General features: G+C 45.3%; 1 protein-coding gene across 1 annotated transcript; it reads right to left on the reverse strand.

The window, feature by feature from the left end:
• Positions 1–5,516: 5,516 nt before the first annotated feature.
• On the reverse strand, positions 5,517–26,501 carry BOK (BCL2 family apoptosis regulator BOK). The gene is made up of 5 exons (XM_080410434.1): positions 25,431–26,501; positions 24,172–24,546; positions 20,078–20,206; positions 12,284–12,447; positions 5,517–7,167 (listed from the first exon to the last, which is right to left on the reverse strand). Exons 2-5 carry the CDS (start codon positions 24,392–24,394, stop codon positions 7,042–7,044), a joined length of 642 nt encoding a protein of 213 aa, XP_080266560.1. The 5' UTR covers positions 24,395–24,546; positions 25,431–26,501; the 3' UTR covers positions 5,517–7,041.

Below are 26,501 nucleotides of genomic sequence, written 5' to 3' on the forward strand. Positions count from 1 at the left end.
TGGACACTGGCCCACTGTCTGCAGCAGCAATATTACCCTGACTTTTACCTCCCCTTACAGAGTCTTCACAGCACCAGGCATGTAACTATTTCAAGCAGCTCACTGTACCAGATATTAATATGTTTAACATAGAGACATCTCGCTCAGCTTCCCCATGCATCCTCATTCCATCCAGTCATCAAACCCACAGAAAGCCTCAAGGCTGTGAATGCAACATCAAAATAACACAGGGCATTCTACTAATTTTTATTTTTTTTTTTAATTAAACTGCTTAAATTTAAGCAAAGCTGCTGTGCAGTTTTTCCAGACTTCCCACTGACGTGCTGCAGGGTTTGGGAAGCATGTCTCATAATTTCGATCTAGCTAGTTACAGACTCCAGTAGGTTTATTGCTTGTAATAATACACAGCCTTGGCTCAACTTTGTGAATCCATTGCTCTCCCTCAGAGATGAAATGTTACATTGAACATGTAAGTATTTTTAGCAGTGCTGTTCTCCTCCAATTAAGCTATAAAACCCAAGGGCACAGATATTCAAAGCATCTTTTCCCACCGTCAAGTGATCTGCCATTAGCCACAAATTACAGACTTACAGCAAGTATCAGCCCAGTGAGTACCAACGGGAACCAGCAGTGTGTACCCGCACCCTGATGGCAGCAAGCTTCCAGCGGGCAGGAGAGGCTTTGAACACAACACAACCACAACCACAACACTTTTGGGGTTGTTTGCTCCCTTTCAGATGCCAGTCATGCTTTCTCCTTTTCCACCCTGTATAAATGCATGCTGTCAGGCCTAATACAAGGTAAAATACAGCAGGCAACGGGGCCATCGCTGCGGGTACAATGCTGTTCAGGACAGCACACAACTCTGCCATAGCACCAGATGTTTGGCAAAGGGTTGCCTTCTCTGGGATAGAAAACAACCTGCTGGGTCAGATGGACGTGGGGTCAGACACCTTTCCCCAGGAGCTGTGGCAGCAAACCTACACTTCAAGTCTTGGGACGGAAAGCCTGACAACACAGGCAAGGGATTTTGCCAGCAAAAGCTTGCCAGGCTTAAAAACGGCAGTCTGGACATCTCCTGGCTGAGGAACTGAGAGCCAAGTATGTTCTAGCAGCTTACCAGTGATTTAATTTTTCTTTTGAAGTGCCAAGGAGATCAAAATAAAAGGCTGTTCGGTGTTGTTTTTTTTTTTTAAATGCCCTTCTTAGATTACCAGAAAATCCAGGCTTAGTTCTGGTGGGAAACAGGAACAAACTGTCCCTGTGGCAGCCACTGCCCAGTCCCTGACCCAAGCCTCTACATTAGGAGTAAAAAGGTGACACTGTGACGCTGAGAGGGCTTCAACTTCAACTTTTGGGTAGCTTTACATTACTTGGGCAGTGTCACAGAACATCAGGAGAATGGATCCGCGTTGCAGGGAGCTGCTCTGGGAACTCCAGCTCCTGCCTAATGAAAGTCAGGCTAGATAGTGCAAGGGTACCTTGTGGCAGGACAGAAAGCGTTATTGCAGGGTCTGATCCTGCCAAGTGGACAAGTCCTTTCAGCTCCCATCAGATTAGTGACAATGAAGGTCCTTGGTACTGCCCATAGTCCTCCAAAGTCCAAAGCAGTTGCCCTTCAGTAAACTGAAAGCGATCTCAAGATCAAGCCCAGTGCAAGTCATATTCCAGCAAGGGATGAGGGTGTTCTGGAAGTAGAAAACACATCTTATCTTGCTTAAACACGGAGCTTAAAAAAAGTATGAGTGAAGGTCATGAGCCAGGGCCAGAACTGGAAGTTTTAAACAACAGGGAATTGATCTCTTCAGTGTTTTTTTTCCTGAGCTTAGCTACACAATTCAGTATTTGACATAAGTGGAGAGAAAACAGTGATGGAGGAGACAAGCTGTAGTGCTCTCTGTTGGTATATGGGCAGAGAAATGAGAAGTTTCTACTGAGCTAAAGCTCTTAAATATGCTTGTAAGGAAGCTGGAAATTCCCTTCCCAACACTTCTTTTTTTTTTTTTTTTTTTCTTCTGTGAGAGGGGAAGCTTTTTTTCATATGACCTTGCCTGGACATGGACTGCATGTCGTGTGATTGACCCAGGAACACTCTATTTCCCACAGACTCTGCTTGAACATGCAATGCACTTCCAGGTTCTGGGAGACGGTGTAAAGTTCAACCAAGGATCACTCTGTTTAGCTGTGCTGGGGGCTTTTAATCCCAGTGGGTCAAAATGTTTAGAGTTAAAGAGGTTACAGGCTTTTCTGAGGGAGTATTAAAACTCCATCTGTCAAATCACTTGCATAGAAGAAATTTATAGAGTCTGCCAGCAGTACATTAAATTACTGTTTTCTTGTCTTGAATTTAGTAGCATGCATTGTTTTCATGTTGCCCTAGGAGAATAATTAATCTGTGGCAAATCCATGCCTATAAAAATTATAACAACACTAGTAAAGAAATTCAAGGAGACACACGTTGATGGGAGCCACATCAAGAAGGCTCTTGGCAAAGCTGTCAGAATGCCTTAGGGGCCTGATCTTTTCAGAAAGCCGTCTAAAGGACATGAAACCTGCTTCATATTCAGTTTAACGGTGTGCAAAAAAACCACTTGCAAGCTTTGCACATTAGAAGGAGAACAAAAAAACCAAACCAAACCAAAAAAAACCTACAGAGCTTTTTCTCAGGTTCTAAACAAGTTTGAAAATGAGGAAGTTTGGTAATGCAGTTTTCCAGGAAACCTCAATGTCACTCCCTGACACTATTGTTCCATACTTCAGTATATAATACAGATGCAAGTCTGATAAATTAAGGGCCTCACAGATTGTTTTCGTTCCATTTACAGGAGAAAAAGCAGTGCAGGAACACAAGTGACATCTGCTGTGAGACAGACCACTTCAGCTGCTTCAGTTGCTTTGAAGAAGGTGAACCTAATGCCAGTGTTTGACAAGGGAGAGGTGTAAGGCTGACGTTGAAGCAATATCATGTCTAGGACACGATAAGCATTGCTCAAATGCTCGTTATTGAAATACCTGAGCCGAGACAGCTTTCTGCTCCCTACGTTTTTGATAAAGCAGGTATTTCTGTTGACTTGCACCAACAAGTGCTGGGCGGAGGGGTGGGACAATCTTCACTGGAGCAAGTTCTTCTGTGAACAAAGGAGTGCTGAAACTCAGGTTCCTCCAGGCTCAACTCTCTGACCTTGACGTTCCCTGCTGTACTAACACACAGGCCGCTCTCCATCTACAAAATACTCCATATCCACTAAAATACTTAAGATGCCATTTCCTCATCTCCAACCCTTTTTCCCTCCTGTGACTACCTCGGCTTCTCCCACACATCCATCTGGCCCCCACTGCAACACCTTCCTCACATACCCCCCTCCTGTCCCAGTGTGACAGCAAGGCAGGAGGCAGCAGAACTTGGGTGGATTTTAAAGTGTGCTGAGTGACTGCTGCCTAACAGGGTGAAAGCAGCCACGTTTCCCAGTGCTAAAAGGAGGTCTGTCCCCTGCCATTGTTACGACCACTGTCCTTTAGCAAAAGGGCATGAAATTGGGCAGTGGACTGAAAGGTGACTGGGGACAGGGAGCAAACCCCCTCAAAACAGTTTGTGCATAAGAACATTCAATGTGATCAAAACATCTTGAAAAAATTAAGGCAACCTTCACTACAAGCTATTTTCTTGAGCAGATAATTGGAAACACTAGGGAAAAAATGTGAGATAGCTAGTTTGGGGAGTTTCAGTCTTTGATGCTGGAAGAGGAACAACAGACAGGCTTGCAGTATGAAGCAGCATAATAGTACTAACCTTTGTACTTACATTTTTGGTTTTCTTTAATAGCTTAATAAATTAGATGCACTCCTAGGAACTTCAATCATATAAAAGGAAAATGTTTATTGGGGTGATAAACAATGAACCCTGATGTCTCCCAGCAGGCAGGACTGGCCAAAAGAGAAAAGGGAAAAGAAAAATCAGAGAACCACAGAACTGCTGAGATTGTAAAGGATCTCTGGAAGTACTCTGAAAAGCCTAAATATTACAACTGAAACTGAATGCAACACAAATACTTGACTGAATCAGGCCCAAGACTGTTGCTTCCCAAATGCACAGTGGTGTGCACAATTCTGCTGTTTATTTTGGTAGCAGGACTGGTGCTGATGTGGTTATTGCAGAGGGAGAGAGAAGGGCAAAATATCAACCTGGTTTAACACTAAGTGCAAGATGGGCAGTAGAATTCTGCTCAGCTCTGGTACACATGTTGCAGGGACTAGCAAATGCAAAAAGAAAGACGAAAGGGAGAGAAGTCTGAAACCTATTTGTGAGGAGCTCCACCACTTCTTCCTTATCAGTAGTTTTCAGACGGAGCCTTTGTCTTCGTGCCTCTGTAACCCCCTTTCCACCCACACACATTCCTTTCCAGCAATGCTGCTTTATTTGGCTTATCATTGTCTTTTTGTTAAATCCACTTAATTGGTGCATTTAACTCTTTATGTTCCTTAATAGTCCCTCTGATATCACTTGTTTACTGAAAAAGCAGTCATAGCCTTAAGCATAACATTTCAAAACAATATCTAGATTGAGAAAAGTCTTGACAGTCCCAGTGTTCAGCTGTGCTAGCTCCATTAACTCACATACACTTCATAAACCACTAGGCATGATACGGCAAGCTGGACTTTATGAGCTGCAAACCTGTCCAAGTCAAAGTCTGCACACAACCAGGGTATTTCCAGAAATACAAAGCCTACTTTTTCATAAGCTCCTTTAAAACAACAAAGCTGCATCCCTCTGCAACGAACTATACTGCTTTTACTGCATCTGTTGCAGATCAGAGGGGATCCTCTCTGTGCTGCTCAAAGTGTGATTAGTTTACCATGTATGCCAGATCTATCAGGAATCTAAGGAAGAAAATCCCAAGTGGGAGAGATGCCAGCAAAAAACCCTAATGCCAATATAATTATCTCAGGAAGAAAAAAACCCAAACATATTCCTTTGGCAATTTGGAGAACTGCTGCAAGCTTTACACACACAAAAATGCACCAAACTCAAGGCACCATCAGCTGCATCTGCACTGGGAACTTTCTCAGTGTAATCCCCACCCAACTTTTAATAGTGCAGCCAAAGTCTGCTCAGACACTGCCAAAAGAAGCACACAGCTTCAATACAGAACAGGAGGCTTCTCCTTGGTAAGTCTTTTTGTTGGGGGCCTGGGGGACAGGGGGAGGTTGTCTTTTATGAGTTTTTCTCCACAAGAATTACTGTACTACTGCAAAAGTACTAGTATACTGAGATGCTAAAGCACCTTTCACTGCAGGTGTAATACTACAGGTAAAGCCAGGCCCAGAACCCACATGTCAAGGCACCAGCAGAAATGCAAAAGGCTAGACCAGTCAAAAGCAGGACTGTGCAAGGGTACAACCACCTACATATCCCTCTGCCAGTGGTTCTGTTGGTCAGAGCACAGCACTACTAACACTAGCAGAAACCTGTCTTACAGATATAACTGGGAAAAAAAAGGCTTTGTTTTATTTATATATTTTATATATATATATATATATTTATAGATATTCTCAAACCTGTTTGTAACTTCTGGATGGAAACGGTAAAGCCCCTTTAAACACAGGACGTGAGAGGGAAATCGGGAAAAAAGCCAAAACCAACTGCAAAATCTCATATAATGCCACGTGTTCTTAATCCAGAACAGTGTTCTTGTGTGACACCATGTTCTTGCTCGGAAGCAAGGTACTGAGCAGGGTGTCTCCCATGAGGCTTTGGCAGAGAAGAGGCTCCATGGCCCTCCCCTGCTGAAGGCTGCAGGCCCCACTTTTGTCGGTGAAATCAGCATATTTCTGACATGGTAACAACATGGGTTAAATTCCTAGCATGAACCAGGCGAGTTGTAGATTTAACACATTAACATGTTCTACCAGGGGAAAAGCTGAAGTATTTTTAGCATGGCCTGAGTGTTTGTCTCTGCAATGTTCTGGCCTTTTTTGGAATTTTTAACTCTGGAAACAAATACAATACCCTTTGCAATAGTGAAACACCATCTATTGTCTTTTATTGTTTGCCACAAAGACAACTGCGAGTTGTACTTCTGAATACATTAAAGGAGAAACATAAATCAGCTACTTTTGACGCAGCTTTCCCCCTTCACACCAACCACCAGACAGTTCACTTACTGTTTCCTGAATTCCTACCCATGCCCCCCAGCCTTTCCTACTTACATGCTTAACTCTGACAAAATCCCAGTGGAATAAACATTTTTCTTCATTATGAAATTCAATCCCGAGTTGTTGCTTGAAGGCATTGCCCCTCACTCTCCTGTTTGAAACAGCATGCAAGCGCAGTAAGAGGGGTCAACAAAACACACTTGCAAACTGCATCCCATGCAACTGCTCTCTAGTCCTGCCCCCTCACACAGTCACTCTGTCTGATTTCCATGGTATGTCAGAGAGAGGTATCTGATGTCAGTACATTTGTTTTTGTCACATTAAAAACCCACAGCTGACAATCCCCTCCACCACGCCAGGCTGGGGCAGAGCCCAGCAAGTCAAAAGTTATGTATAAAGGAGGAGATGGAGTTTAAGCACAAATGTAACAAGAAGAATCAATGCGAGTCTGAGGACTGAAAGCAGAATCACATTGAGTGAAGGAAGGACTCGTCCCCTCTATTTTCTATCCCATTTCAAATAATATCCCCTTCCTCCTCCCTTCTGCCTGTCACTAGTATAAGCATGCAACACAGCTGTGAGTAAAAGATGTATGACAGTCCACACTGCACACAGCTGCAATCAGTGTGCTCAGGGACTGGCAATGTCCACGCCACACACACAAGTCACCCAGCGAAACAAGACTCTTGAAAGGATTAATGGCAAGAGGCTCCTGTGGCTGCAAAAAGGAGACTGTGGTCGATCATCTGCTCCCAGCTGAAGGGAGAGGTGAACAAGCCTTTTTTTTGTCCCAGTTCTTCTCTTCCTCCTCTTCAGAGATTGCCATTACCACTGCTTCTGGAGTGGGGGAGGAGATGGGGTAGGAGGGTTGCACTTGGTGACTTGGATTCATCTCTCAGGGAGCAGGACAAAGAAGATAGCCTTGAGGAAGTGACCAAAGCTGCAAACAGCAGCCACGAGCCAGTGGGAGCGAAGGCTGGGGTCAGTATTCACCACACATTTTGTGATGTCTGCCTAATGAGGAGGGAAGAGAGATCATCAGAGAGATGCCCAGAACCACATCAGCCACCGCAGCAGGCTCTCCCGACCCCACAAGCTGCAGCACTGCCCCACCACTGCTGCAGCACCACTTTGCCACACCATCAAGGCTCAAGAGCTCTGCAAAATACATTTTCTTCATTCTGCATCAACAAGGCAAAGTATCCTCCTTTTCAGCCACCCCTGGGGAAATAATGCTACAAGATTGTCAAGCATTTTCCATACTGAATAGTTGAATAAAAGAAACTTTCTTCCCCTGGACTAGGAAACCTTGGCAATGTCAGCATTCTCATCCTTTTCTGTAAAGCAAGATGCTTCCTAGAGTTTGTCCTGTTTAATATCAGCTCAAGTTGCTTGCACTTTTTGTCTTGCCTTAATGTTTTATTTGGAATTCATTCAAGCAAGCCAAACCTCAATTTAAATCTAAAGCAATGCAAGCTTTGTTTGTGGAAATACGTATGCTGCCAGAGATGCCTCCCAGACGCGTGGGCCAGATTTAAAGATTGCTTGGGCAGCTGGTTTCAAGTATTAACAAGAATAGAAGCTGGCCTGCAATGTACAAAAAAATAACAACAGTCCAGCAAATTCATGAAGACAAGATCTCGGCTGGCATTGGGAGGAGAAAGTGGAAAATATCTGGACGATACAGTGAACAGGTCAGAGGTGGAGAGAAAATTGCATCTTCTGGTGGGGGGAAGAAAGTTCTGCCAGCAACATAATTGAGTTTGTGGTAAACCTCAGCCTAGCACAAGGAGATACAGACTGTAGTTCTGTGACAGAGGGTGCACCATTAGCATATCAACTTGATGTGATTTTCAGAAACAGCTTTTGGGTGGCAAATGTGAGCAAGAATTGGGTCACAAGGAAGGCAAGTATTCATCAGCCCCAAAAGCTTTTTCTTTACAAGCTTAGTTCAGCAGTCTTCCAAGCTTGTCTTCTGACACAAATCTCACTGCCCAGGCAGAGGGAAGTCAGACTTTCAACCCTGAGATGTTCCTCCTGTAAAATGGGACATAAGAGCTGCTAAATACTCCAATAATCTTTTCCAGTATTGTGTTCAAGACATGGGTGAGCCTCACTTGACCGACCTTGGCAATAATTAGAAGAAAACAAAAGGAGGATTGAAGGGACAAATCCCCATATCTGGTTAGCGAGTACAGCTGCACTAATGAACTCCATCATCACCTACAGACCAAAGGTCTGTTGACAGCAGCCTCAGTAGCCTCCCACACAGTTCCAACAGTTCCTCCCTCACAAGGAAGTCTGAAAGGCTAGCACGCTGAATCACAATGAACTGCTGTTCTCTCAGGAGCATTAGGAGATGCTGAGCCCATGAATAATTGACAAGTAGAGATTGAAGGAGGAATGAATACAGGCACGCAAGGATGGGAAGAAACAGGATGACAGGAGGAAGCTGAATCAGCATATGGAGTGTCCTGAGGCTGAACACCAAGGTATGGAAATGTTGTTGCCTATAGCTACAAAAGCACAAGCAAACGTAGCAAGCAGCCAAGATAGCACATAACAGAAGATGCTGCAATGTAGTACCTGTGGTATGGAGGAAAGTAAAATGGGTCTGCCTAAATGCTTTCAGTGATGGTTTAGTAAACTCACCCTGTTTGCATTTGAATAAAGCCTGAACTGATCCAGCCTGTCCGATTTTAGGGGCCTGCATGGTGTCATATTTAAAACACAGTTGTGTCGAGCTGTCTTTAGGCCAGAGAAGTCACGATGTGTAGGTACTTGTTTGAACATGTATTCAGATGTTAGGGTAGCTAATCAATAAAAAACCTAAACTCTGAAGGCCTCATGTGAAACAGCACAAGGCCCAAAGATGCACAACACGTTGATTATAGCTGCAGAGGGTTAACTTCCAGATGAGAAAGTGTGAACTCCTTAAAGCTGTGCTATGCTTTACCAAGGGCAATGACTTCACTGTGGCTAATCAAAGAGGAGCTGCCGACAGAAGCACTCACACATTTGTACTTGCTTGTTTAGATAAACAAAATCATTCTGCTGTTTAACAATTGCCTTAGCGGTTATCATCCAAATAAGCACAACTGATAAGGCACTGGAATTGAAAATTTCAAAGCTACTTAATAAAACAGGTCTTTGAGTCTTATGAGGCACTGATAAACTGTTGCAATGGCAGTTTGATCTTTGCTTGTTAATTATTCAAACAAGTTCAAGTCACATGCTCTTCTTTGTAGCAAATGCATTTAACAGCTGCTAAAAAAAAATCATAAATCTTTCTATTCTACTGTAACGCCACTACTGAGGCTGCAAACTCTCCCCAGGGAGAGAAGATGTCTCAAAGGGTTAAATGTTTCTTGTTTCTTCTAAGAGGTTTGGTTTGGGTTGGGCTTTGGGGGGTAGGGTCTTTCTCCACCCTATGAAGGCATTATGGGAAGCTACTGCCAAGTGGAGAATTTCAAATGCCTTTCCAAGGTCTCCACGGTGGCTTTTCCAAAACAGCTCAGAGCATGGTGGTTCCTCTTGGCAGCCTCAACCTGAGCCGATGCGTAAGAGACTGGGGCCATGTGCACAGGGGAAACAAGGACTCCATGCCAAGACAAACCAACAGCCAGCCAAGTCAGGCAGCAGATGTAAAGGTCCCCACTACAGAGCTGTTTCGTCTGGCCCATTTGTGAACAAGGCTGGGAAATTTCACAGTACAGTACCCAGATCGAGAGGAAGAACGTTCAGGGAAGCACAGCACAAGATACCAATAGGATTTGCAGCCCTTCCCCAGACTCACTTCTAGAGGAAAAATATCTCCTTGTTCCAGCCCAAAATTGCTGATAAGGGTACTGGAGACAGGCTATAATCAGGACAACCCAGCAGCTTTTACTGTTGCTTTGTTTGATCGAGGACAGTGAGACTGGCTTCCCTTTCTTAGGGCCAGATCCCAAGAGCAAGCAGCATAGGTTCAGCAACTCCAATAGAAATGTGCTGGCCATCCAAAGAGGGAGGATCCGCAGAAGGAGCTAGCAGTGGACAGGACTTATCTCTTCAGCTGCAAAGAACCACTTCTGGTCTGGGAGTGGGTTCTGCGTGTTTGCTATGCAACAAACTTTCCAAAAATATCCGCTTGGAACTATCAAAACACCCTGTTTTGAACTCCAAGAATGCAATACAAAAATTAAACCAAGATGCTAACTTATCAGAACACGCATGTTTTACCAAAACAAAAAAAAAAATCAGTTGGAAACTAGCAGGAGGCGTGTTCCTATGCAACATTTCAATTTTAATGAAACTGGATTTTTTCCAAAGGAAAAATTGTTTCAGAGAATACATTTCAATCCACTCTACAGGTACCCAATTAAAGTAAGCCTCAGATGATACTGAGCCAGGAATTTCACAGGCAGGAACAGTGCTACTTAAACAGTCGCTTTCCCAGGATATCCTCTTCACCTACCTCAGCACAATTATTTGTGTGGATGCAAAATTAAATAGATCGGGGCATTCAAATCAAAGGTTACTTTTCAGCCCAACCAAACAGTTCCCTGACTAGTTGGCCTCGAGGTCACAGTTTTAGAGAAGGCAGGGATGATTTAAGCTGGCAATGACACTTCATAAATGCAAGAGATCCAAAATCAGAACAATGCTACTGTTCTAGTTGCCCTTCATCAAAAAGGTGCCTTCGCTCCTGGAGAAAACAGGTGACTGAATCAGCTACAGGCGCACCTGGGAAGTCTCAGTACAGAAAAGCAATGCTCAGTTTGGAAAAAGACATTCCCCTCTCCCCAGGTCTGTGCAGGGCAGGGAGCCTAACCATTTCCTGATGGCTCATGAATAAATACTGCCTTTTGGAAAGGAGGGAATGTGCTCCTGTGCCTTAGTCTGGAAAGAGTGCATGCCTTGGGAACAAGATGTCCCATGAGCTCAGTGGTGTCATATGGCAATATTTAGCTCCAGGCAGCATCTGCCAGGCAGTACACCAAAGTGCTTTTGGTTGTATCACTCAAAGGAGTGTCTATATGCTTGCCAGAAAGTCACAGAGATCCTGGTACATATGTGTACCACCCAGCTGCTAACTGCTAACATAGCCAGGCAGTCCTCTCAGTCTTCTGGGAAGGTCACTAGAAAAGTGTCAGCTGACCTAATGCATACAGGTCATCAAGTGACTCAGTATGAAGTGTTCTGGGAAATACATACATTGTCGATGTGGCGTTGAGGGACATGGTTTAGTGGTGAACTTGGTAGTGTTAGGTTAACAGTTGGACTTTATGATCTTAAGGGTCTTTTCCAGCCTAAATAATTCTGTGATTCTGTGTCTGGCTATTCCACAGCACCAAAGCCCTTGCTCTGAACCATCCTCCAGAGAAGTATTTCCCATTGGGTATAGAGAGAACCAAAGAAATCAGATGCTTAAAGCCATATGATATGGAGCACACTCCAACGCAGAGCAGCACTGTGTCTTACCCACAGCCTCAGAACAGGCCAGTGACAGAGCCACAAGCCCTCCTACTGTTGATGGGTGTTATGAGTGCCCTTCAGAGCATAAGTGTGCTACAATTTGACCTATATCAGAAGTTATTCCTGGAGCATCATCAGGGTAAGGTCAGGGAATGGCACAAACTAATGGGTTTTAATATCCCTCTAATATTCCTGACGGTGGTAAGTCACCATAAATATAATAAGCTTTGACTTGGAGAACTGGGGGGGCAGGTGAAAGGTAAATTAAGTTGGCAGGCCTGATTTTTTTCAGTTTCTAGAAAACAGCTGATGCAGAGAATGACCCCTGTTTCAGTCTCACACTATAACCAGCTGGCAGCTCTAGAGATGTTCGGGTCAGGAACAGAATAGGCCCTGGTGGGTCAAGATTGAATTAGTCTTGCACAGTTACACAGGAAGCTGAGGGCCAGAATAGCTGCTGTTGTTCAAGAACAGGACCACGAGGCAGTAACAGAGCTAAGTGGAGTCTAGCACAAGTGCAAGTAGGACAGTGGTGGCCATAAGGCTGTGGAAGAGAATCTCATTCAATGGTTTTCCGCATAAAGCTGCAGTGGGGGCACTCTCACTTTCATTAACTGGGATATTTTCTGGTCTGCATATGTTGAAGCAAGCTTCATCAGATAACATCTCTTACCCAGCCTCCTCTTCTTTTCAGCCATGTCACCAAGGTCTTGCGGACAAACTCTCCCAGGCAGTCTACGATGGTGTGAACCATGGCTGGCTGTGCATGCCGTACACAGTCCACTGCCAGCCCAGCTGCCACAGCGTAAAGGGACACTACCTTGCCCCATGTTATGCCTATGAAAAGAAGAAAGGTCATTCAGATTTACACACGCAGACATAGCTCAGTTCTGAATAATCAAAGGAAACAGCTCTCCTTCATTACATGTGCCCATGCTGCATGTGCGCAGCTCTGAGTTCAGGTGCAGCCACAGTTCTGCATGCTCTCCACCATGGGGGAAAAGAAATACTAGGGGACCAGGACTGGAGAAAATTATCCATCTGGAAAAGCAGAATTAAATGATCTGAGCTGGGCATAGTTTGATCCCCTCTCAGCACTGGGTGCATAGCTTTGGAGAAAGCAGTCCAAAGGCATCATCAGAATAGGGAGGATGTGCACCACTACGTTTTATATTGTCATTAACTCTCAGCCATGCACAAGCTGCACAGAAGGCAATTCAATTCAGAGTCTGAGCAACCTGGGTTTTTTGTCACCAGCACAACTCTTGTATACTCTTTAGACAAAGCATTCCTGTTTTTTCTAGATCAGACTGTTCCAATGTGACATGGAAAGCACACATGAGGTAAGCATCTTCAGTCAGTTCTACCATGACAGAACAGCAAAAAAGGGAGGCAAAGCTACAGGGCCAAGAGGGTTGGCATCCTCCTTGATGTAAGGAGTATGCTTTAATCTCCACCTGAAAACCGGGTAGCTTCATTGGCCACCCTGGCTACAATACTTACCATTGCATATCCTATCCCACTGAAGGCAGTGCAGAGACACAGTGTCAGTCAGTTATCTAATCTCCCAGAAAACAGCCTTCCTGCTAAGCTGACCTGCCAGTAGTGAAGGCTCTATGGAAGTTGTCCCGGTAGCGGTCATCTTCCTGTTAGTGCTAGTGATAAGCACTCAAGCTTAGTTCTGGGTACCAGCCAGACTCCCTGGGTCTCCCCAGCACTTTGGCAACACCACTGAGCATAAATCCTCCATGCTTAAACATTGCAGCCAGTGTCCCTCATTGGGCTTTTATGGGGACCAGTGACTTGGAAATGCAACCTTTCTGCAGCCTACCACAACACAATGGTGCATGGATTTCCTTTGGATCCACTAGGAAGTTGATTTTCCCCCCTTACTTTATTATCTGGAATAGCAGTATTTGACAAGCATGCCGTGAAGTATTTTACAGTGTTAGGTCTCTATGGAATCTGCCCAAGGTCTCTCCTAAATGTAGCCAGAAGCCAAGTGAAGTTGCAGCATTTAAAAACCACACAAAGCCGTTCTTGCTGGGTTGCAGCAAGAAAGAAAACACGTGAGAGGGGGGACTAGTTCAGTCACTAGATCTAAGGACCAGAAGAGGTTAAACACGCAATCAGAAAAACTGGAAGTGCTCAGCAATCTATCAGCTAAGAAAGCAAACCCTTAAATACTATTTAAACAAAGTGAAGAGTCTCCCTCTTCCCTTCATTGCACTCCCAGATCTCCAGGCACCCTGACCCATCTCTCTGGGATGGAGTTCCAGACTGCTCACACCTGTTCATAGTGCAGCAGAGCTCCTCACATTCCTTTAAAATACGTGCAGGTTCCAAAATCCTTCCACTTAGTGCCTCAAAAGGGACACTCACAGTAACAGTTTTAGGAATTGCTGGCTTTTTTTTTTTTTTTTTTAATAAAAAAATACTAAACTTTAGAGAAACTGTTCATATATCAGTCACAGGAATGGCTTGTTAGACTGAAAAAAATCCATTCAGTGTTCCACTTTTCCATTTTTCACTCATGACTGATATAAGATCAAAATCTACAGATGATCCCTTTTGTGAGGCTCTGTAGCAACAGTAACATCAGTAGCTCGAGTTTCCTTTGATACCCTGTCCTTCATCAGCACTATGTCCAAAATCAGAGGAATTTATTAATATAGGCAAAACAGCAGTTATTCTTACACTGATTGTATTTTCTGAGTAGGCCCTGTGATGTCCATTCCCCAGAGCTGTCACTCAGGAAGTTCACTGCCTATGCAGTATTCACACTATTTATCTGCCTTCCTTACATTGTGTGTCACCATGACAGCCAGCAGAACGAGGCAGGAAAAGGCTACAAAACCAAATGAGAAAATACTAGACAGAGGGCTTCTCCCGGCAAGAAAGAGGCTGTCCTGTTGCAGGTCAATATGCCTCCACCCAGTGAAAGAGGCTTTAAGGGGTTACCTCTTGCTGATCACAATCTCCTGGACCAGAGCCTCAGCTGGCTTATACCCAGCTTTCATGTAAGTTGGTTTTTACAGTTCTCCATCCCTGAAAAAAATGTGGCTCCTTACATCTCAAGTTACATGAACCAAAGTTATCCAAAATTCCAGGGAAGAGTTCACTGGCTTATTGCCAAACTTTTACTGACAGCAGTCTTTCTTTCTTAAGTATCTGAAGCAAGTCCATTAGCTTTGAAATATTTACATGGCAGTAACTAAGACTGACTCAGGGCTGAAGCCACCCTGGTAGAGAAAAACAGCTGCAGTCTAGATCGACTTTGTTTTAAACCCAAGTTTCCCTTTCCAACAGAAGAAAAATTTATCCACAACCTATGAAAAATAAAGGATCAATAAACCCCTGATTTCCCTAACACACAGGAAAGCAGTTTGCTCTCCAGACATGCCAGTCCAGGCAGGGAGGATGGAAAGAAAGCCTTTCAGCTCTGGCTTCCCTGCCAAGGTTGCTGTGTAGTGGTGCTTGCTGCAGGACTCACATGAGGTGAATGCTTCCCCAGCACAGGACCTCTCCCTTTCACAGGGACAGCAGAAAGAAGGCAAGCTGTTGACAGGTGCTTATCGTGGTGATGGATGTGAAGGGCTCAGCGGTCACTTCCCATTATGCTCCTCTCTACAGAGCATGCCTATAAGGGTCAAATCAATCTTTCAGTCTGCTTTTCCTGTTAGCAGCAGAGCTGGGCCATGGATGTGGGAGAAGAGGAAATATCCTCCTGATTTCTTTGCATGGTAACTCCTGTTGCCGCTGCTAGAGGCAGAAGATGGACACAGCTGGCCGGGCTCCTCACCCGAGACAGCAGGTACAGCTGATGCTCTTGTTCACACAAGATGTTGTAGGGGAGGTCTGAAGCAACGGGAGAGCAGACACTCTCTAGACAGCTGCTCTAGACCAAAGCTGGGCCATGCCTGTGGCCAGTACCCCTTCCCCAGAGGGGCTCCAGCAGCTGCCCAGCTGCAGGCAGGGCAGGACAGGGGAATAAGCCACAGCAGTCCCTACCTGCACTTTCCTAGGACACCAGCCCCAGTAACTTTTCTCTCTCAAGGACTCCCTCAGCAGGAGCAGAGGAGCACAATCTATTGAGAGGGCAGTGCTTCTGACCCCTGCGATGGCCAGGCCAGGGTCAGGATGACACTAGCCTGATGCATCCCTAGGCATAAGCTGGAATTGCATCTGGCTAGCGCACATGAGCAGAGAAGACACATTATCTTGCATCAAATTCCTTGGAAGGTCTGTCTACCATCCACATTGGGTGAAACGGCCACTCATCGCTAAGCCAGACAACCTATTCACAGCTTCCCACTGCACAGACTAGCGTGCACAGGGGCTAACAAGAGGAAATGGGAAACTGGTCCAGAAAGGAGTGACCAAAACACAGAAAGCTCTGAAACTCCTGCTCACAGAGATGAAACAAAAGGACACGGAAAAAGTGAAAAGCTGCTTAGAGTGCTTTTTAAAAAATAAGAAATACAAGTTGCAGATTCAAGGCCAGTCATGGAACTGAAGGTATGTAAACACTGGCAAACACAGGGGAAAACAAATTAGCAGGAGGGGACTCAAAAGTGTTCCTGGCGCTTATCAGCTTGGCTGTCCCAGGGGAGAGCTCAAGAAGCTGTACAGAGCTCACATGACTGTACAGTCTCCGAGCACCACACTATCCAAGGTTACTAAAATAAATTTCCCTTTGCTCCACTCAGCATCAAAGCCTAACTTGCAAATCAGACCTGGTTCTCCCAAAGAGAAACATGATCAAGTGCTACATTTCAACAGCTGGCAGAATACAGCCAGTCACAATATAGTTTCCTTTGATGGAGAGAAAAAAGCCAGGAAGGATGTGCATAAGGCATGAAGCTCAATTCATAAGGCCTAAGGGATGAGGAAGCAGTGGGATGCATTTCTAACAGCATTTGCTCCTGTAGGGGAAAGTATTTTCACCTGAGAACCCATTAGTCATGCATCCCTGTTCTGCAGGGTTCACTTCGGCCCAAGCACTCTTGGTTAAAAACTGTTGAGAGCCCAAACCGATACAAAACCAAGAAGAAAGCTTTTGGAGACCCCTCATGCCTAGCAGCTCTTACCAACTGGAGGAAACTGTTTCCTTTAAGAAAGGAAAATGCATCTCCCTTTTTTTTTTTTTTTTCCACCAAATGACCCTTTCCTTCTGAGATTTATTTAAACAGCTAATGTAAATGCCAGCTCAGCCAGGCCCCAATCTAAAGCCTGTTAAAGTCACTGGAAAGTCTCCTGCTGGCTGCAGAGCAGCTTTGGGCCACACACCAGAACCAGTGGTATTGTCACAGAGGTGAGGCTGCTGCAGATCCTTCAACATCCAAAGTAGGTCAGGGCTCTGGGATGCCAGTCTCCACAACTCCACAGAAGGGCTCTCCTCACCCTGAATAACCAACAGGTTGTATGGGAAGAGTGAAGCAAAATACATCTTGAGCCTTGCCGTGCTCTGTGACCTGCTCACTTTCTCCCTATATTTCTCCCTACATAGGGTCAAAAACTGTAAATCTTGCTGTAATTTGGATTCAAGTTGTCCTTGCTACACCACAGAGAAAAGCCAAACCTGAGACAACTGGAACAGACAATGCTCTGAAGTCAAATATAGTACAAGGTATGTACTCCTGCACTGGGACCAACAAGGATGCCAGATGTCGTTGGTCTTGCCTTCTTGAGAGCTCCATCTAGGGCCTGTTCTTAGTTAAGACTTGACAGTGTGGACAGGAAGCAAACGCAGCCAGAGCTACAGTGTGAAGACTCAAAGCCATACCAGTGTGTGAAAGAAGCCCATGTAAAAGATTAAGGAGAAAACCTCTCCAGGAAAATAGGGTCAAAATCCCCCACTCCCTTGCTGGAACGGCATTGCGAGTGACTAGTGGGGCTCCCCAGACTGTCTAGGCACTGCAGTGTCAGACTGTAGCTGTTTTCTTAATAAAGTGGATGGTGAAAAACAGGCTGAGATGCTTTAGCCATTGGTAATTGGCATGAAAACTCAGACTGCACTTGAGTCCCTGGTTTCCTTTGCTCAGTAAGAGCCTCTTTCCTCCGCACTATGGAAAAAAAATAGGAATGAATGTCTGGCTGCCACAGCCAGCTCCAATTTACTGGATTTATCATTAAATGCTGAGTCTTGAGACTGCAGTTGGGATCCAGGAATGTTCAAAATCAGCAGACTCCCCCCGCTCTGCCACACAGCAGCCTTCCAGCAAGAGAAATTACAATAAATGAATTGATCAAAGCAATTGAACACATGGCCCCAGCTTCATACTCACAGGTCATCCTGTTAGTTGCTTGGAGGCAGAGATGAGAAAGCAGGAAAAAAAAGGAGCATGCAGAGCACTGGGAAGTTCTGAATCCACCCCATTTGCAGCCAACCAACTGCCAGCCATTTATGCAGCATGGTATCCCCAGATACGGGGCAGCACCAGCAACAGAGCTTGAGCCTGGGCTTCTATCATGTTCCCAGAGTCTCCAGTATCGTCAGCCTTAAAGGGCTGAGTCCAGATCCCATTCATACCACACTGAAAACCCGAAGTTTAGAACCAAGAGTTACAATTTCTAGCTTTACTTTCAACAAAAACATTTTAAGCCATCCATGCTTTTCACTTGACTCCTGAGCTGAGAAGCTGGAGAACACCAAAAAAATGCAGGTCTCAATGAATCTGTCAGTATACAATGGTGAGAGCAGGACTCCCAGAAGCCAGCAGGGCTTTCTCCCCAACATCATGCTTATGCAGCATAGCAGCACACAAAGTCTGCTCCACCTGCAGCTATCCACCTTTCTGGCTTAATTCCCTGTGTCACTTCAGCTTTGGAGGTGGGGCCATTCTGATGTAGTCAGCTATAGTCATCTAAGAAGGTAAACTACTTACCTGCAATGCAAATACCCGAGCCTGCAAACTTGACCATTTTTCTGTAAGTCTTGATGCAAGTAAAGCTCAGCACTAAATGACAAGACAGGGCACCTGCACTTTGAAGACAGCCACACTCAGATATTCCTGCCACACTTGCCCAGCTCTCTTGCTCAGAGAGCCCATATGGTCTCCTCCCAAGCCAGCGCAGTGCAACGGCAATCTGCATTCCAGGTATACTCTGAAGGATGCTGAGGGCTGCAGTGCTAGCCACAGAATCCAGTTCCATCCATCTCCTATCACACTGCATCAATCTCCCTGATCCAGGGAGTAAATCTGCCCTGCTCAATCTGCCAGTAGCCCTACTTGAGGAGTCCTTCTCAGAGATCTGTTTTGTCATCTGTTGTGATTCTGGAAAGGATCTGTGATCTGTACGACAACACACCAAATCTGAAGTCCAGGATGTCAGCACAGGGCTTCTCCAGGGTGTCAGTGGTTCCCGTGCAGTTCATATGCATAAAGAAGCACAGCTGATTGTGAAGATAAAAAAGTTTTGAGTGAGGAAGCCTATCTGAAAGAAAAACAGAAACCTGGACTTCTATCCTGTAGCAACTACTCCCAAAGTAACAAGCATCACTGTCGTCTGCGACACTTCCTACGTCGATGTCACTGGATCCAGTGCTTTCACACTACTATGCCACTAGCAAGTGGTTGTCTGGTTTTTCTCCTTATTTTTTTTTGTTTTGTTTCCAGTCTCTAACATCTACTGTCCCTTCCACGGACAACACAAGACGTTGCAGAAAATGTATGACTGTGTCACATGTCAGGACTTGCCTCACATAAATCACTACGTAAAATGTTTCTCTTTCCTTGATTCCCACAGACTGCATTCCCAATTGGACAGGGACTGTTTTCAGAGGAGGCTGAGGTTCCCTTGCAGGAACACAGCACAGAGCATATCTTTGGTTTTGACAGTCATCTCTGGGATCAGTCAAACAGAAAGGAACATTCATGTCTAAGCAGTGAGAAAGCTCAAAGCACCTGCTTGTCCGGAACAGCTAGCCTTGAGGGCCAAGACTCTCAGAGTATGAGAAAAGAGAAGCAGCAACTGGAAGCAGCAGGCTCCATGGCAGTTCTGGCTACTGCTATGGGAAAGGAAGCCAGAAAGAGAGGAACTCCCTTGTGATGAGTTGGTTCTGGCTCCTAGCATCAGCAGCATGAGCTGGAACAAGGCAGACTCCCATGTAATGAATCTTCTCCAGTTGCCAATGGTGAGCAAAGGAGCTTGGAATGAGTGACCTCCCTGTGCAATGAGGTAACACCACCTCCTAATGAGGAAGGGCAGGAGATGCCTTCTAGAATGAGTGAGAACCTGCTGGGAGGATATAATAAAACAAGGCATTTCCCTGCCAGAACAACAGAGTATAGAGGAGCTCTCATTAAATCATTAAAGCAGGGCACGCTGCCAAACTGCTCACAGCCCTTACAGAAACAAGCCCCACCTTGCAGGCAATCCCAGAAGCATCCCTTCTCTGAGAGAGGTGGTTCCATCCTGTTCCTTTCTGCCCAGCCCCGTCTACATACCTGTCACGGCACAGTACCTGCAGTGAAAATCTGCGCAGCTACTGCCAGGAAGGCATCCATCACCACCGTCTCTGAGTGCAGTGAGATGTTCAATTGGCGGGCAATATTCCGGTAGACGTTGGGGCGAATATATTCCAGCTCATCCCCTGGAAACAAACAGTCAGGAGTCAGCAAACAGAACACCGAGTCCTGCTCTCACTGTGTAGCCATTACAGCTGGAGCCACCCCATGTATCCCTTCAGCCAAGAAGACCTAGCCCCAGGTCCACCTTAGTTTAAAGAGGCAGCAGAGTGCTTCAGGTCATTTAGATGCAACCCCCTGCCCCCTGCATCCTGCTCTCCTAACGTCTTGTGCCTGGGACTTCTAAAGGGAGGGGGGACAGGTAGTGACCCTGTATCAGTGGTGTGGCTGCAGTAATCCCCAATACGAATGATGTTTCCAGACTGGCTGCCTGCCTTTCCTCCAAAACAGGAGACAGGTCTCATAAGCAAAGCCATCTCATTTTTCCTCAGAAGTGAAAAGGAGGCATGTACATCTACGTAAGCTTTTGAGAGATACATCCTTTCTCAACATCCCATCAGACTTGTACAAAAAAGCCTCAGGATGAGAGCGACTCAAGAATGCTGGAGGCTGATGAAAGCCAAGGATCCACCCAGAGCTGCACAACATTAGTTGAGCAAAGAGATTATCAGCCCAGCTGTTTTAATGCTCACACAGGCACTGAGTGATGCTCTGGAGTTCTTTCTCTCCTCCAGATGGTTAAAGTGGTATTCGTTTGCCTGGCTGAGTCCTCAGCAACAAGGTTCCTGACACACACACAGATACGTGCTTTCACCTCCAGGTTGTTTTCTCCCCAGCTGGAAAATGGTTGAAGGTGTTAGGCTAGCTTGAAGACCAAGATGGAAACACCAGGGACAAGGAAAGAACGCCTCCCACAGGTTTGAGCTATGGAGCTTGGGTCACAGCAGTAAAGCTTTTCCTCTGGAGCAAAACCATTTTTGAAGAGCAGAATTAATAAAGCCTAGTTCTTCAATGGATTTATCTCTCTGTAGGGGTTCACAGATATTTAATGAGGGTTGCACAGCTGCTGTAGGAGCACGACATGATGCAAACATTGTATGGGACCAAGGCCCTTTGTGCATTGAGAGTCCTATTTGGTTTAGATTTAGGACACACTGTGTCCTTTTCCTGAACAGGGATGCTCTGAAGCACCCAGGGGAAGAGGTGAGCTGTCACAACAGTTTTACATCCCACTGCAAGACCCAGATGACTTGTCCCAGTCAGAGGGCAACTGATCCTACTGAAAATTTCATTTGTATGAGAGCTAAAAAGGAAGATGCCACCCCAATCAGGAGCTTGTTGCAGAGTCATCAGCTACTGATCTTTAATTCATTTAACTGGAGCTTAGCACAGCACGGGCAAAGCCCTGCTCTACAGAATTCTGCAGACCATCTCTCTACGCCCTTTGTGCGTGTGGGATTGTGACAAGAGGAAACCCTGACAACACATGGTCAGCTCTGATAAGAGGAAACCTTACTTGCATTACTCAACAGCTGCTTTCTCCTGCAGGGAGCACGCAAACTTCCGGGTAAATGCAAGGAAATGGGGATAGCCCTGCCCGTGGTTAGCCAAGAGGGAGGCACGGGAAGTTGGGACAGCACTTGGTAGCCTGCCACTGTTACTGCTTTTAACAAGCAGTGCCTGGAGGCCCCAGATGAGATCAGGTTTTGGTTGGAGGCACACATGCTGTTAAAGAGGTCCCTGCCCTGCAGACACGCACAGGGAAACAAGAGGATTCTTGGTGTGGAAGAAAAGCACAGGAAAGCAGTCCTGGGCTCAGGGAGACTCCCTACCCTGGCAGCCTCAGGACCTCTCCTGCAGTACGTTACATTGGTGGCAGTCATCGGTGTCCACGTTCAGATGCCTAGATGTGCCCTTTGCAACATTTAGAGCAATTCCCGTGCTTCTCCTTTTTCTTCTAGTAGTCACAGAAGAACAAGCAGGGCAGCAGTGACCGTTCCCACATGCAGCAGCTCAGCGCGACAGTGAAAGGGTGCTTGCCTGGGCCTTGGCCAGAGGATAGACAAATTCAGATAAAAGAAACATCCGACACATATGGTAGGTTGGTCTGGGGTGTCTCATTTGGCCATACCATTAGTTTTTACCACCTCTGACTCACTAATTGCACTAATTATCTGCTAAGCCTCACTGAGCTGATGGGCTTTCGCTCCCCAAGACTGCATCTGCCTCTGTCCAGCACCTCTGGTGGCTCACCAGCCATTCATCAGAAATTTCTACATGAAGAGGTCTAGGAAATACTCCAACTTCTCATCTCCACAGGTTTGTCAGCACTATCATGGAGCAAAAACTGGTCTGGCTTGTTGCACTGCTTAGAAAGCAACTAAGGACTACCTTTCCTGGCAGGTGGCTGGATACCACTCAGCCTTGTACTGGTTACAGCAGCAAAAGGGAAGAGAAAGGGACAGGCCATGTAGCAGGCAGAGCTCCTGGACAAACAGATGGAAACAACTCTTCATCTTAATAAGGAAGATTGCTCATCCCTCTTGTTGCATGGGTACACATGGTGCACTCCAGATTTGCTCAGAGAAGGCACCAAGTTTCTGGGACTATCAGCCAAATCTTTCCATCTGGACACAAATATGTAAGAGGAGAGTCACTCAGAAGACACCTTCTTATCCAGTCTGCCACCTGCTTGCTCTTTAACACGCTCCTGGCCACCCACAGAAGATCTGGCTGAAAGAAAACAAACCCCAACCCCCAACACAGGCAGAGAAGAAATGGAGGACAAAGAGGCAATTAGACCGACAGAAGAACAAAAGAAACCCCAAGACCAAACAACCACTGGAAACAAACACAGAAGTCAGCATAGGAGAGAAAAGGTGAAAAAGAATGAATGAGGAAAAAAAAAAGTCAGTTAAAAGAAACACAGCTATGCCTTTAAAAGAAATTTGGGATAATATCAAACAAAAGTAGAAAGAAAGGGAAGAGGGTGGGGAAACCAGCCTGGTCCTGAGTTTGGTAAGGCCTAACTAAAGGTCACTTCAACAGACTTATTTGAACTTCAGTGTAATTAAGTCAGATGTAAATGCTAGTGGTAGTTTCCAAGCCAGATGTGAACTAATATACCAGCCTGCAGCCAAAGAGGGAAGTTGGAAGCAACTTCCAGGAATGAGGGTGTCAGGATCCCAAAAGACAAACAGCTAGACTTGAGCATGCAGGAGGCTAAAACCTAAAGCAAAAGCCCAGGCAACTGCCAGCATTTAGAGGGTGCTCTGGTACAAGCACAACTCCAGAGCATGTCTTCATGTAGCAGCCTACAGGCATAACCTTCAAATTGCTCTGCGATTTGGCAGTCACCTGGCCATGATGGGGACTGACTAGTTTGGGCACTGAATGGCAGTGTATGCCAGGCAACACCAGCCAACTCTTCCTTCTTCCAACAAAAAGCAAGAAAACTCAATTCTTGCTGAATGGTTAAAGTAGGCAAAGGAAAATTAAACACACTGTCAATACACTGTCACTGAAAACTGGCTTTTATAAAAACTCAATGCACATGACCTAAGCAACTACCCTCAAATTAAACATCCTTGTGGCTCGGTGAGCAACTGACAAGGCCCAAGTCTAGAGATAGCAGTACTCTACTAGATGCCAGCATGGGTTGCATCATGGCAGCCAAGTCACCTGTGTCTGGAGAAAACACTGCAAGACCTGTTAAAATGCCAAGTTGAGAAAGACTGCTGAAACTCCTGTGAAAACTGTTATACAGCTGGAGTCTTATGCAGGTAAAATTAGTTTGCTGTTGGGCTTTCAGGGACTGCATCATGCTTTTAAGTTGTTGCACGTGCTCAGAAAAAAAGTAGCTCTGCAAAAACACTGTGCTGAGCGTTGTTCCAAGTGACTGAGGAAATGCAAGTAAAGGAGCTGTTTAGGGGAGATCAGCAAAACCAAATCTAAATGCCCAAAGCAGAGAAGGAAAAACTCTATATCGTCACATGAAAAGTCCCTTGGCACTCATCTGTTCCAGAAACCTTAGTCTGGTCTGATTTGCTTCACATAGTTTCAGTTCCCACTCATACCTGCAGGGACTTACCTAGTCGCAGCAGTATGGTGGACACCTCGGCCAGCTTACCGCCAGGTACTGGTGCATTGTATTCAGGTTTGCTCCAGCTGACACCTGCTCGAATTAGCCTTGAATTTATGTAGTCTCTGCAGAGAGCCTTGGCTTGGGACACAAGCTCCTTGTCAGTGGGAGACCTGTCAAAAACCTCCATCACCTCTGCAGCAAAGACTGAGGAACGGCGTAGCACTTCCATCCTTGGCTGCTGAACCCACACCTCAGCACACACTTGGAAGGCTGAGCCTGTTCCTTAGATGAAAATCTTCAGGAGCTGTGTAGTAATCCTCTGGTCTCTTGGTCTGTCACAGCTCCAGCAGCTATACTCAAAAGGCCAGTTTTTCATTTTACCTGGTGAATAAAAGCATCTGTAAGTCCTCTATCATTGCAAAGATGTGAAACAAAAGCACAAGTATTATATCCTACAATTATGCTAAAGTCAATAGTACTGTATTTGCAAAACATCTGTCTCTGTGCAGCTTACAGACAAGGGGTAAAGTCTTGTTTTTCAGCCACTCTGACTTCCACTGGCAGTGTGACCCACAGAAGGCAGTTCTGAACTATCAAGGTGTTTCCTCTTTTCCCATTCAGATTCAGCAACCCTAGAATTAGTCCTCAGAGAAACTAGATGGTCAGACCAAGGAAACAACTCATAGAATGTATAGACAATCTCAGCTTGTTTCAATTAAACTGGAAAAAACCCTGAATTCCAAATACTAGCTACAGTAACCTCAACCAGATGTCAACAGACATCCTAGCTCAGTAGGTCATGGATCTCTCTGAAGAAATGGCACTGTTGAAAGAGCAGGGGTACAGGAGCATTTGAAATGTCTCAATGGAGACAGTTTACCACATTCTCAGTTTAGGTTTTGGTTCTGCCACTCCTTTTCTCTTTTTCTTCCTCCCCCTGCCCCCCCAAGCAACATGCATACTACTTCTTGAGAATCTTCAGCAACAGCAGAGAAAGCAAAACAACCCCCCCCAGATTTAAAAAAAAGTTTTCAGGTGTGAATGTCTAAAAAGAAAACTCAAAATTTCTTCAGAGGCACCTGAATTAATCTGTTGATCTGACTTCTTAACCCAGTGGTGCTTTTGAAGTCAGTCAGACCAGTCTTTATTCAGACGTTAGTATATGTATTTTTCAGTCCCCAGTTTTAGACATCTACTTACAATAAGGACTTCAAAACAAAATAAAGCCGGTTATTTTTGTTTGTCCTGACAAAAAATATATTTACCTCTTACGTTGCACTTTTTCCCCCTCAGTGATTTCTTTTGGGGTTTGGTTTCATGTTTCTTTGGAAGATCTGCATCAATGAACACCTGGTTAAGGATTCATAGGATACTGTCACACTTCTCTGGAGAGCACCATCCTTCTCTGGCACGCTCTCCACGGGGCTCTCGCGCGGTGCCTCCTTCGCCAGCTCTGCCAGCCTCACATCCCGACTGCACGCCACCGGGATCCTAGGGGCTTGCTCAGCGGCTTTTAAGGGATCCAGGCGGCAGAGGAAAGCTTCTAGCTTTAGCCTTGTAAGGAAGATGAAATAACCGGGAGGTGGGGTTGCAACGCTTTCTCCTCCCCTTCTCTCTTAAGGAGGTTCTCCGTTGTTCTGCTGTCAGCGCGCAGAGGCTTCATTCAAGGACTCTTCGGGCTGGCGGTAGGAGCGTAACTGCTGGACGAGGTTACCTCATGTACCAGACAGCGATGAATGCACTGCTGAAACAGGAATGGCTCCTGGTGAATTTCCATGTCGGCTTTTACAGAGTTGATGTTGGCCAGTCATTTTCATATAGTAGCCGAGCTGGAGAACTGCAGGTTGTCATATTTCAGTGGTCAGCTAGTCATACCAATTCCGTTCAAAAAGATGGAGGCGATTAACAGACAGGCACAGCTCGGGGCTAAAGCAAGTGGTGCTTGCATCCTCACCAACTACAAGCAGTCTGGTTAAAAAAAAAAAAAACCAAAAAAAAAACAACCCTAAACAAAAAACAAAACCAAAAAAAACAACCAGTGGGTTTGTTGATAGGAAATAGTTTTACCAGAACGAAGTGTTCTTCAGGAACATGTCGATTTTGTCCAGCGTGGTGAGAAAACTAACACAAAGTTTAAAGAAAACACTTCAATTGGTTCCTACATACTTAGAAATTAATTCCCTATCAACTTCTTGTTGCAACATTATCATATTAATGCCACAATGCTGAATATTTTTTCCCTGTGTGTGCAATACTGTTTCAACTCAACAGACCACATACGAACATTGCCTTTTTGTGTTATGATTTGAAACAAAAGAAGTTTTAGAATTAGACAT

The sequence above is a fragment of the Falco punctatus genome (assembly GCF_963210335.1).
Source record: "Falco punctatus genome assembly, chromosome: 13".
In the NCBI taxonomy this organism is placed as follows: Eukaryota; Metazoa; Chordata; class Aves; order Falconiformes; family Falconidae; genus Falco; species Falco punctatus.

Coding starts and splice junctions, on each gene's coding strand:
- BOK (XM_080410434.1), bottom strand. CDS start 24,394: ATGGAAGTGCTACGCCGTTCCTCAGTCTTTGCTGCAGAGGTGATGGAG. Junction 12,448..20,077: donor TGCGCAGATTTTCACTGCAG/GTACTGTGCCGT, acceptor TTCTTTTCATAG/GCATAACATGGGGCAAGGTA. Junction 7,168..12,283: donor TGAAAAGAAGAGGAGGCTGG/GTAAGAGATGTT, acceptor CCTCCTCATTAG/GCAGACATCACAAAATGTGT.